General features: G+C 49.0%; 1 protein-coding gene across 1 annotated transcript in view; it reads left to right on the forward strand.

Moving 5' to 3' along the window:
* Positions 1-330: 330 nt before the first annotated feature.
* Positions 331-13,441, forward strand: part of LOC119446496 (sodium- and chloride-dependent GABA transporter ine) — a 98,144-nt gene continuing 85,033 nt past the window's right edge. Inside the window, exon 1 of the mRNA XM_037710932.2 lies at positions 331-1,448. Within this exon, the coding sequence (XP_037566860.1) occupies positions 668-1,448 (781 nt within the window). The 5' untranslated portion in view covers positions 331-667. The remainder of the gene's footprint in view (positions 1,449-13,441) is intronic.

Genomic DNA, 13,441 nt, shown 5'->3' on the forward strand with positions numbered 1-13,441 from the left:
ACGGGTGCTGCCATCTGTCGGCGGAATCACCCATCTAGCGGGTCCCGCGCGCCCGTTATCGCTGCTGCGCTACCGCTGCTTTGCGAACCAATCGCTTCGGCACGCAGTACGCGCACCTGTTGAGTGAGGTGCGCGCGCGCGAGCACGGCGCAGTCGAAGTCGCGCGCGATTATTATTACCTGTTGCTCCCACAGCGACGACGCGAGCTCGCCGGGAAAGGGTGCGGATTGCCGCCGAGAGACGGAGAAGCGGAGGGTCGAGCGTGTCTCCAGCGGTGCGTCGCTTGTTGTGTGCGAGCACGAGAGGAAGAGTGTGGAGGGGGCTGCCTTTCTCATTCGTCGTCGCGGTGATTTCCCTCTCAGAAGGCAGTTGGCCTCGTCGCATGACCAGCGGGCGCAGCGCGACGTCCCGTTCAGCGCGCCGTTACGCCGAGGCGATTGAATAAGAAGTTGTCCAGAGGAGATCGCTCCCTTGACTGCTGCAGCGACGTGGGACGCGGACCCGAAGACTTCTCGGAGGAGTCGGCAATGTCCGCACCTCGGTCGCGAGGTGTCGGTGGTTTCCTTTTCGCCGAGTAGATAAGAAAGAAAATAAGGGACGCCTAAGTGCTGTGGCCGCGACTTGGACGGAAGCTCCGAATACTACAACCTGCGCGGGCGGCCCAAACATGCAGCAGCACAACAACGTCGGTCACCTATACTCTTCGAGCCCGCAGCCATCGCCGTTGCTGGCCAGACTCCCCGCGTTTCGCTACCCGAGCCGGAGCTCCGGCGGCAGCTTCAGCGGAGTCTCCGGAGTGCCGGGCGAAGGCGGCTACGACCAAGTCGTGGCAGTACCGTACCTGCAGACCGCGACAATGCCTTCGCAGTACATGTACTCGTCGGACAGTCCTTCCAACAGCCCGGGAGGCGCAAACGGAGGTGCAGGTGGTGATGCGGGCAGCGGAGACTGCTACGCCGGCCTGGGTCCCATCATCCTCTTCCCGACGTCCGCCGGCCTCGTTCCGGGCATCCCGACCATGGTCAGCGACCCCGACCAGCCGCCCGGCACGCCGACGAGACTGGTGTTCCAACCCATCGCGCCGCCGACGCCGGCGCCCGCGGACGTCATGTCGAGCAAGGGTTTCGAAGAGGCGGCCCGGTACCACCTGCGGTCGTTCTCGTTCGGCGAGGAACCCAGCAATCTCGCGACCCGCAAGGCTCGTCGGCTGTCCCGTTCGGTGCCCGAACTGAGGCCGATCGAGCCGCCCAAGTACACCCCCAAGGTGGTGCTCGAGGACGACTACGAGACGTCGTCGGACGAAGAGAATGTCACCGAGCAGCCCAAGAAGAAAGTGAAGGAGTCCCGCTGGGTGCACTACCTGGATCTGGTGGCAGGATGTTCGCGAGAGGCCGTCGGCCTGGGCAACATCTGGAGGTTCCCATACTTCTGCTTCGTCCACGGAGGAGGTGAGTGGAGCGATAGCAGCGAGGAGCGCTAGAATTTTGGCCGCGGCTGCTTGTTCGATGCGTTGTCGTCGTCTCAATGCACTCGATGCCGGTGTGTTTAGCGAGCGATATGTATTATCTCGTGGGAGCTTGCCCCGAACGCGTCCATGAGTCGGGTTTATAGGCTATTACTGTCTCCGAAAACGTGTTAAATCGGCACTTTCGGTACACATTGACACTTATACTGACAAACACTATTTATAAAAGAAGCCTCTCCTCGGACGTTATCATGGCGTTAAGCTGTTATATAGTATGCCTCTCTTTCTTGCCTACTGAATTCGCTCTTTGCGATGCTGCTTATCCGCGTCCCAGCGGATGTTTGTTTGTTGTAGTTGCCATTGGCTTCGACATCGACGCATTTGGACTTGTACAACACCCACTCATACATGTGGTCTCGCGGCAGCTCATATACAAACGAAGTGATGCAGACACGCTCTTGAGTGTTCTTGAGTGCCCTGACCATGCTTTATCAAACACAGCTTTGCATGAGGCATACGGCTGCTGTTATAACTATGGCGAAAATATAAAAGTGTGTGCAAACATAAAGAACACTTAGCTGTGCAGAAAGGTGCACATGTGACGTAACCGATAAAACCGGCGGCGAGTCTATGTGCTGCAACGACGCAGCGTTCCGGGCCTTCTCGAAGCATATTATTGTTCTCTCCTTTTTGACCTTCCTCGTGTATATCCTGTCTCTCGCGTCCTTCATGGCGCGCCGGCGGCGAGCTGTTATATTGAACAAGACGTGTCTTTTCAGTCGCATTTGCAAGATTAGAAGCTGAATTAGCGCAATTCAGCCGCACTGGTGATGCGTTTTGGACCATGTATTTCTTGCAACCATGCACCTGACCGCACGGAAACATTAAAACCCTTCAAAAAGCGTGCGACTAGCTGAATGCTCTTCGTACCCTTGTGCCAACGAACCCGTAAAGAGTGAAGATGTTTTGACATCAAGATCTTTTTACCACTTTTCTCGTGTTTTTTTAATTATTTCTTTACCTTTGAAGCACCGACAATTAACGCCTTATTGTCATCATGCAAATTTCTTACATCACTCTCGTACGCATAATCGCATTCAACTGAGCTGCAGTTACTCTTCGAGGAGTAATGACTGATAGTGGTATATACCAGTTAAGCTGCTCCGGTACAATTTTGAATTATATATGCGTAGTTGAAGTTACACGCTGCAGTTGCAAAGGTTCTTGACCCGTACTCGCAAAAGAAGTTCTCATGCCAGAACTGTTCGTGAGAATATAGATGTCAAACGAACGCGGTGTCGCACACGTTATTAACTTATTAGCTAAAGCTATATACCGGCCAATGGCAAACAACTCTCACGAACGACGATCTCTGCGAATTCGCCCGCGGACTCCTTGAGACGTCTCACTGAAGCTAAATGCGTTATAGGAGAACTCCCCGCGTCGTACGTCGCATAGCAGCTATACATTTTTTTTATCTGATAAACAAGCCGTTACCCATACCCACATCCTCCTTTATGGGCTGCCCTATAGCGACTCGCGGCCAAAGAGCACACCGTGTATACCCGTATGCAGGTGTGTGGTAAAAAGCAGGGCGGATGCTCCTTGCGCAAAGTGACAGATACTTTCTGTGCGCTCGCGCACTCAAACGGCTTTGCTGACTCATTCCGGCTTGTTTGCTTTGGCACGTACCAGTCGGTCGAGTGCCGAAGCGGAGCCGGCGGCAGCCGGAATGATCCGGGCTTCTTTCGATAATTTCTAAGCGCACATGGCTGCAGCTAGTGCTGTGTTATGTAATTCAGTTTTGGCCATCTCCTTTACTGCAAGCCTATCCAGAATACGCACATTTCGCTCTTGTAACACAAAGCGACAAGCTGAAACTGGAATCCTGCCGCAGGCACTGTAATGAGTGAGTTCTAGCATACCGCTACCGTGTCCTCCTGCTTCTAGCTTCTAGTTTATGCTTCTGCTAGCTAAGCCGCGGCAGGTGCATGTCTTGGCGTCTTGGCTATCAGATGAGAAGCTGGCGGGTGGCCGAAGCGATAGCGGTGTGCTAAAACTTCTTATTAAGGTGATTTAGCGTAGCGTTATCTTTCTGGCGTTATCGATACCGCTTCCCCGCAACTCAGCATACGCGGTAAACCCCACGCACGTGTATGTTATACGCAGCCGGCGGCATCGGTAGCGGTAGAACGGTGACGCCGTGCTATAACTCCCTATTATAAGGCTCAAGGCGATCACTTTAACTATTACAAGGAGGAATTGTCAGTCGGCGTAGCCAGCTAGTTTGCAAATCTTACTGAGGCAGACGCTGTCCATTGTACACACGCGTCCAAGGCCGTCGACGTTTATGGAGAACATCTAGTCAAAGTATATATAAAGACCATTTTATCCTCTTTGTGGCAGCAGTGTTTTCATTACTCCAGCAAGATATTGGTCATAGATTTTTTTACAGCCACGCTAGCCGAGGTAAAATTAAGTCTTTTGTCCCATAGTGTATTACAGGAACATGTTCTTGTTGTGTTCAAATATAATGCCCAATGCGGTGAATTCGTGTATGCAGCTTTCTCATTGTGTTTACCCGTAAAATTGATTTTTGGGGCATTCTAGCTTCACAGCAAAGCTGGTGCCAGCTGGCGTGTTCTATATATTTGTAGTCATTTTGTACCTGTGTGTGCGAACATATAAAATGGGTCTAAATATTATAACTTGGTATAACTTTTCAGGGGAGAGTGCGTGAGAGAGAGAGATAGATAAATAACATTTCTTAGTCCCAAAGGAAGTAAGGCCCCAATCCGGGACACCTGGTAGGCTCATGCCTGCTGGCCCAGCACGTTTTTGACGTGCTGCACCAGAAGAGGCCGCCATAGCTTTTCAAACTTTCGTCGGGGGAGTGACTCACTCCTCCCAGCGGCCGGGATGCTGGTTGTGTGAAAGTTTAGAAAGTATTGTCTTTCTGAAGATGGAGTTGGCTTGGCACTCCCTCAAGGTGTGTTTATTTGATGGATAGGCCCCTCGCTGTCTGCAAGTGGGGGAGCCTGGACCACTGTTAATATAATGCGTATAATGTTTAACGTTTAACTCTACGCATCAAAGACCTCTGCATGAAATCACAGGGAAACTGCACGGCTCTGAGTGAGAATAAGGCTGAGAGACGCGTTCACGCGTGACAAACCGTGTCGCAATGTCGGTGGTAATTTCTTCAGTGTCACATTGTTTTCTTTGTTTATTGTCTGCAAGATACGTAGGAGCAATATCGTATATATATATATATATATATATATATATATATATATATATATATATATATATCATGGCCCTCCCATCCACGACATAACCTTAATTTTGCTCTTGGAATTCTCTACCGAAATACCTGTGATGTTGAAATTATGCTCACGTTTGTCCATCGCTAAGATGCTTTATATGAAGTTTGTTGTTTATCAAAGAAGAAAGTTTCTTAATATACCGACTGTATGGAGGGTACTTTACAAGTCCTCGGTATTCATAAAATATTTTTAAGGAACATTGCCGGAGGTTTAGATAAAAAACAAAATTAAACTGTAACTGCGCAATAAAAACAAATACTACGATAATGTGAAGTGCATATACCAGGTGTTCCTTTTTATTTCTTTTGATGCATCAAGTTTTAAAAAATTGCCCATGGCAGATAGAACAATTCTAGCCATTCAGCTAAATTTTAACTCGATGATGCGGCCATTACTTGTACGAGAAATCAAAATGCTTAACTTAAAATTAACATTATTACACTAATAACTTTTTATTAATTACTTTACAGCACATATTTAAATTTACGAGTTGTAGCCGGGAAGTTTGCAAGGCGTATCCTCTTGGAACGAGTTCTCAGAACTACACCGTGCAGTTTCAAGATAATTTTCAAAGGGTTTGATGAAATGTCAGGCGTTCCAGTTACTTGTGTGCTTGAATGCACGAAACAGCGTTTTCTTTAAAAAAGTAAGTGGAACGACAATGCATTTTCACCGCGAATTTGATAGCATGATATCTCGAAACCAGTGTCATCCTCAGAATTCGTTCCAAGTCAATATGCCTTACAAACTCGCTAGCTACAATTTGTAGTTCGAAATACGTGCCGTAAATAATTGAAAAATGAATTAGTGTAGCTATGCTTATTGTTCAATTCGGCATTTTCATTTCTTGTAGAAGTAACGGCCGCCTCATCGAGTAATTTAACTCAACGGTTAGAATTAGGCTATCTGCTACAGGCAATTAAAAAAAAAATTGGTGCAGCTAAAGCAAAAAAAAAAAAAAATTATTGGGGCCCCAATTAAAGCGGACAAAATTGATATACTCTGCATTGTTCTGAAATGTAATACCACAACCCTGAGAATAGGAATTTCGCATAACTCTGTCTAGCAATGTAGCTATTTGACAGAAACAGTAAAAATGCGTTATATTTGCCCGCGTTAAACCGTCTGGAATGTGAAATTTACGTAATTTACGTCTGGAATGTGAAATTTACATTTATCCATTCTTTCTTTTTTTCTAAACTTACTGCTTTTCGGCAAATTCTCTTAGCTACTTTGAGGCCCTACGTCAATCGCGGGGTTACAACAGCGTAAACTTTCCTAAATGAAGCAAATCTCATTCAAATAGATTCGGCCGCTATCTCATAAGAGCGCCTTTATTCTTCTTCAAGATCATTTGTGCGCAAAACATCCGAGTGAGCTCCGAGCTGAAAACGCTTTCTCTTACAACGAATGCACGTATTGTCGTTGCCCCGTTTTAACATCTTGCCACGTGCGACTCCGTCTTCGCGTTCAGCGCTCGCGCTCAAAACGTCATTCGGGCTCGTTAGCTCTCAAAAGTGCCACGGCCGCCGACCGTCATTCGCGTCACGGTCGGCTGAGTTCCGCGATGAAGCGCCTCGATCGTTCGACCCCCCCCTCCCCCGGCTTCTGCGATGCACATCATGGGACGCGACCACGGACGCGAGTGGCTGCAGGAACGCGTGTAGGAATGAGCGCGCACTTGGGTAATACGACACCGATTCGCGGGCCATGCTTCCTATTTATTGTTGCGCATTCCGGAATGCACCACAAGCAAAAGCATGAATGGGGTCGATGAGCCTCGCTTTATGCCGCGTCGAAAAAAACAAAAGGGTGCAGTTGATGATGATGATGATGAACCTCTGTCATGGCTCGCACCCACTGAGGGGATGATAGGCCAAGAATCGGGCGACAGGAGGTAGTTAAAGGAAATGCTTATTTGAAAAAATGAGAAACGCAATTAAGTAGAGGGAAAACGGTGCAGTTCAAATCGCCGTCCCTTCGTCGTCTTGGAATGAGACGTAACAGTTCTTGTTCTGCTGTAATCATTGGGTGCCTCGACTATCGGGCATCAGCTTGCTCAATTATTCGGGTCTTTCGCTTATATTTGGTGGGGCTTCGTAGCAAAGAATTCAGACCATAGAGCGAAATTTGTACCGCACAGTCTGATCTGCTTTTTTTTTTAATGCCTTCATTTGTTCCTTCGATTTTCAATAGTCTATGCTTTCACAAGTTCGCTTTCCTTGGATACTATAGTTTACCTATGCTCAAGTTGTGTTTCAGTTACTTTAGTGCACTCTAATTTCTTATAATCTGCTCCCCGATTCTTGGCCCATCCCTTAGAGTTGTTATATGCCACTGTCACACAAGGGTCCACGTCCACACCACTGTCTACTTCTGCAACGCGTTGCCAGCTGTTCACACACACACACACACACACACACACACACACACACACACACACACACACACACACACACACACACACACACACACACACACACACACACACACACACACACACACACACACACACATATATATATATATATATATATATATATATATATATATATATATATATATTCTTGTGAAGCGGACGCCGCTTGTCTGAAATCACGCACGTCTGAACCGCCTATGCTATCGGTATGCATGTTTGCACGTACTGGTTTCAATAACTGTCCTGGAGCTGATGCAACGCTCACTGCTCCCGGAAGACAAATAAAAAGAAATAAAACGTAGGATGCGATTGCCAGATCAATCCATCTAGATTAATGCCATCAGCCGCGCTGGCTGATGACGCATACCAAACCGATCCGAGTCTCCCATATTGTTTGTGTGCCTATACGCGTTCCGAGTGCTAATGTACACCTAACGCGTACGTACGTACGTCGCGACCGTGGGAAGGCTGGCCCGCTGATAGGCGACACTGCCCCCCCCCCCCCCCCTCCCTTCCTCCCTTGCGTATCGCGTACACAGCGTGCCCCCGAAAAGAAGAGGGAGAGGGGGGGGGTGGAGGAGTGCAAGACAAACCATTCGGCAGCGAGACCGCAGCACGTTCTCGATCTCGTTCACTTCCACGGCGTGCGGCCGTGATTGTCTACACGAGCACGCTTTCGACCCGTCGAAGTATAGGCCCGGGTTGCTATTCTGGGCCATTATTTGTCCAATTCAGGGGGGGGGGGGGGGGTTACAACAGCCCCCAAATGCAGGGGGGCTGTTGCCGCCCTAAGACTTGCCGCCCAGTGTGACTGCTACGAGCAAGCTTCCGTCCGTTTACGCAGCGACCATTGCTCATTAAACGAGCTTTAACGCGATAGCGTTAAGGGCACCGTGTCGCAGACAATCCGGCGTCGGCGTCGACGTAAGCGTCGGCGTCTTGGCGCAAAAAATCATGCCAAATCACATCATCCCGAACAACCCCGACCGGGCAGGCCCTTCGCGTGGCGCAAGGCGTTAGTGAACAAAAATTGAATTTCTCAAAGTAAAATCCGTCAGAAAAATCGCGGAGTACGACTTAACCACAACCTACAGACGCGATAGCGCCGGATCGTAATTTGAATATACGAGAAAAAAAATGTGGTTGATCCCTCTTATATAGGAATCGGTATAGAACACGAAAGTGAAACGTGTCTTCACAGAAGTAGTGTAATGTTTATTGCACATTGATATATAATGTCTATTGGTGTTTTGTGGCTAAAGCGCCCTTAGGCGTTGATGCACCCACGCTGACGCCTGGTGGCACGTCTCCTCCATCGCGACTACCAACGTCGATGACCATGAGCAACCGTCGTGCATATGGAAGCTGCACTACGCTGCACACGCTAGCACAACGCGAAAGACGAAGCACGTAACTGACACACTAATACAACGCGCAAGACAAAGCACGTAACTGAATCGTCACCGAGTCAAATCAGCGCGTACAGCGCGTCGTAATTGCAGCCTCCGCGATCAACTTCAGAAACATTTTCAGAGCTAATTGCGGAGGCCACGCTCCGTGAACGCCACCTAGGTGGCGTTGGTAGTGCTTCTTGATGCCAGCGTCCCTTCGAATGCTGGCATCGAGGCGTCGTAGTGCTGAGACCACCGAAGCGTTCACTGTCGGTGCGCGTTAGTGTCATAATGCAGTACTTCTCTTTTATTGCGATAGCAATTATATGGACACTCAAAAGCAGATTTCTGCCGTCGGCGTCGCCGTCGCCGTGAGGTTCCGTATGACGTCAATGGAGATGAAATCGTGACCGCGCGCCGCCGAACGCTGTATGTGCGAGTGAAAGGGCACGAGGGACGCGCTCTTTCACGGGGAGTGAACGCACGGCGAACAAACGCGCGTTCCGCGCCGTGCTTGCTTAAGGGCTGCAGAAGTAGGCGTCTCTTTCCTCCTTTACAATCACCATATATGTGGAGCAAACGCGCCTTCTTCCGATGCGCGAGAGGCCGTGGGGGAGGGAAGGAAGGGGGAGGGAAGGGAGGCGACGTTTACCTGCGGCACCAAGTGCCTATTTATATCAGAGGCTCCGGCAACAGTCACCAACGCCGCACGCATTTTGAGCGAACGCGGGCAAAACGCCGACGGCGTCGACAACAGTTCTGCGCGTTGCCGGTGCTGCTGCATGTCCAAGTTTATACAGCTGATAAAGCTAATATCATTACTCCGTATAGCTCTCTACAAATTTGCTATCGCAATTGATGCTTCACCTTTCAGGTGAAACTGCGACAACTTTTCTGCTCGTAGGCGGCGGCACCGCCCCGAGCAAGAGCGCGGGTACACGGAGGAGTGTTAGATATATAAGGCGCGTCTGTGTAGCTCTCTGCAAATGCGTTTGTGGCGCAATGGGTTAAACGCTCGGCGATCTATCGTCGCGGACCGAGAGGTCGTGGGTTCGATTTCCAAATTTTGCATGTTTGTGGAACTTTTTCTTCTGGTTTCTTTCTTTGTATTATGTTCGTGTACATTGTAAGCTGACGTATTTCCGTGACGGAAATACGTCAGTGAAGTCTTGGTGGACCCCGGCATAAAACACTTTCGTGTTAAAAAAAAAAGCCTGATAAGCAGCCAGGTAACTTTGAATGCTATCGCGTTCCACTCTTAAAGGCGAAGCTCTGACCGTCCTCCAATCTTTTTTCTTACTTACGTATTTTTGTACGTGTGCGTAAAAAAGCTCAACTGTAGGGTCGAGCGAGGAGACTACCGAAGGCCACAATTTGTCACCAGGCCTGTCGCCTTCTTCGCACAAGCCTCCTGCGAGGTTCGTTCGGCATGATTTGTCACATGGTCTGAACGCGCGTGAGCGTGCGCTTCTGCCCGTTCCTTACCGTCCTTGCAGGCATTAGTGAATGGAAGAAGGACACGTATCGGCAATAGATGTATCTTCCGAAAGACGGCGGCGGCCGCGGAAGCTTTCCGCTGCTCTATAAATGTAATTCAGAGAACATCGAAAACGTGTCCCCCCCCCCCCCCTCCTCTCCCCCCGTCGATCGTACGACAAGTGGAAATACGCCTCCCGTTGTAAACAAACTGCCGTGCTCTGCTATGTAAGCGAGTCAGGTTTGCCAGAGGGCGATCAGCGAACCCTGAAGGAAGTGTCTCCGAATTTCGTGTCGAGGTTATTGCGAAACTATATAGCTCGAAAGCGGGCGTTTACAAGAGCGCCTTTTAGTTTGGTTGTTATGTGATCTTTTTTTTTTTTTTGCTCCTCTTTTCTGTGCTATTTAATATTGGATGACTCCCGTACGGCATAATAAGCCGAAAGCGAGGATAGCTAGAAGTTTGTTGGCAGTTAGTCTGTAAGACTTTATTCGACACAAGGTGTAAGAGCATTAGTCCTCTGGCTGTCTATATACACTCGAACCCGGATATATCCAATCTGAAGGGGATGACAGAAAAGTTCGATATATATAGGTATTTCGATATATATATAAAAAAAAACTGTCAGCCCTTCCACTGGGGTGGAGATGGAAGACCAGCGAAGCTGTACTATGGTGGGAATTGTATATTTCCAATTTTGACTATTAACATGTGATCATGTAATTGGTTATTTTAACTACTAAAGAATGAGAAATATATATGATGCGGTGGTTTTCATTTATTTAGTGACCACAGGGACCACGGCCTTATTGTCGCTACGGTACACCCGCTTTAGGGTGTACGGCAAAGGTTGGCACGTTCTTCATAAACACGTCACCAACGCCGCGCGCGTTCGGTGCGAACGCGGGCGAAACGCCGTCGGCGTCGACAACGGTTCTGCGCGTTGCTGGTGCTGCTACATGTCCAAGTTTATACAGCGCCTCAGAATTTTGAGAATGACAGCCCATAGACCAATGTCAGGAAACAAAACACCGGCAGCGCATGCCTTTTATATTAAATCTTCTCACTGGAATATTAAAAGTTCGAAACAAAAAATGTTCGAGGCAATGACAGCTTTTTTTTAATACACGCGGACAGGGTCATCGGATACTGAGCCCTTAACAGCTTCGCACTAAAATAAAAGTTGTATACAAAACTTTTCAAGGGGATTTCACTCCCGTTCGTTATACACAATAATTCGTTATATGTGGGTTCGGTATATCCGGGTTCTTCTGTACTATCTACAGACTTAACAGAAAGCATCTAAAAAATTTCTTTTTTTTTGTGAGGGTGTACCGTTAGGACCTATCTATTGCCTGCTATTTGTCTAATCCAAGTGTTACACTTATCTGTGTAGTACAATTTCAATACAATATAAAATATACAACTGCTACTACCACTGTCACTAACCCTACACAGAAATCTATGAAAGAAAAAAAATTACGTTCGGTCTGTGCTCAGCGCCAGCCACTTTTCAGCATTTAATGGGCGCCGTACTATCAGGCCTGAAGTGGTAAACTTGCTTGGTCTATTTAGACGACGTCATAGTGTTCTCAGCTACATTTGAGGAGCACCTAAGCCGGTTACTCACTGTTCTTCAAGCCATACGCTCAGCTGGCCTGACGTTAAAGCCCGAGAAATGTCATTTTGGTTTCAGTGAACTGTGCTTCCTCGACCACGTCGTCAGTTACGAGGGTGCACGACCTGGCCCAGATAAAATAGACGCTGTGTCAAAGTTCCCCACACCGCCCGACAAGAAGGCAGTGAGGCGCTTTTTGGGGCTGTGCGCATATTACCGGCGGTTCATTGCGAACTTCTCACGTATTGCTGCCCCGTTAACACGCCTTACACGCGACGATGTTCCCTTTCTGTGGGGTGAAAATGAGCAAGTAGCATTTGACGAACTACGCCAGCGCCTGCAAACGCCTCCAGTTCTTGCTCACTTTGACCTGGAAGCCCCTACAGAACTTCACACCGATGCGAGCAATGTTGGTCTGGGGGCCGTAATGGTGCAGTGGCAAGACGGCTTCGAAAAGGTAATCGCTTACGCCAGCTGAACTCTCTCTGGTACGGAGGAAAACTACGCGACTACCGAGAAGGAATGCCTCGCCGTGGTGTGGGCGGTTACCAAATTTCGCCCGTATTTGTACGGCCGTTCATTCAAGGTTGTCAGCGATCATCATTCTCTTTGTTGGCTGACTAACTTGAAAGATCCATCTGGCCGTCTGGCGCGCTGGAGTCTTAGGCTTCAAGAGTTCGACATGACCATAATTTACAAATCAGGGAAAAGACACACCGACGCCGACTGTCTTTCGTGGTCACCCGTCGAGCCCGCAGGTACCGATGACGTGGACGTGGACGCTGCATTTTTGGGAGTCGTCGACGCCGTCACCGTTTCACAGAGCAGCGCCACGACCCAGAGCTACTCCCACTCATTAATTTCTTGGAAGGCCGAAGTAAAGACGTCCCGCGACTCTATGCAAGGGGACTGCCGTCGTTTTGTCTGCGGAATGATGTTCTCTATAAAAAGAACTTTTCTGCCAGCGGCAGCACGTACCTGCTTGTCGTACCGGCATCACTTCGCAAAGAAATACTAACAGCATGCCACAATGAAGCCACTTCAGGTCATCTAGGCTACACGAGAACGCTGTCCCGACTCCGACGCAAGTACTATTGGCCAAAGCTACCCGCTGCTGTGAAACATCATACACAAACATGTTCCGACTGCCAAAGACGCAAATCACCTCCCGGCAAGCCTGCAGGTCTCTTACATCCAGTCGAGGTACCAAGACAGCCTTTCACCCAAGTTGGAATGGATTTCCTGGGCCCATTTCCAACATCTACAGCCGGCAACAAATGGATCATTGTCGCAACCGATTACCTGACGCGCTACGCAGAGACTAAAGCTACGCAGCGGGGCACAGCAGCCGAAGCGGCTCATTTTTTCATCGAAAACGTCGTCCTTCGGCATGGTGCCCCAAAAGTCGTCATCACAGACAGGGGAGCTGCCTTCACTGCAGAACTTCTTGACTCGGTTCTCACACTAAGTGGTACAAGCCACCGGAAACCAACCGCATATCATCCCCAGACCAACTGACTAACCGAGCGGCTTAATAAGACCCTCGCAGACATGCTATGCATGTACGTCGACGTGGAACACAAGAACTGGGATCAGATTTTGCCTTATGTGACTTTCGCATACAATACCGCTAGACAAGAAACTATACTCGAATGACACCCTTCAGCTTGGTCCACCGTCGCGAAGCCACGACGACGTTGGATGCCATGCTGCCTCACGAGTGTGACGACATACCTACCGACGTT

Source organism: Dermacentor silvarum, chromosome 3, assembly GCF_013339745.2.
Source record: "Dermacentor silvarum isolate Dsil-2018 chromosome 3, BIME_Dsil_1.4, whole genome shotgun sequence".
NCBI lineage: Eukaryota > Metazoa > Arthropoda > Arachnida > Ixodida > Ixodidae > Dermacentor > Dermacentor silvarum.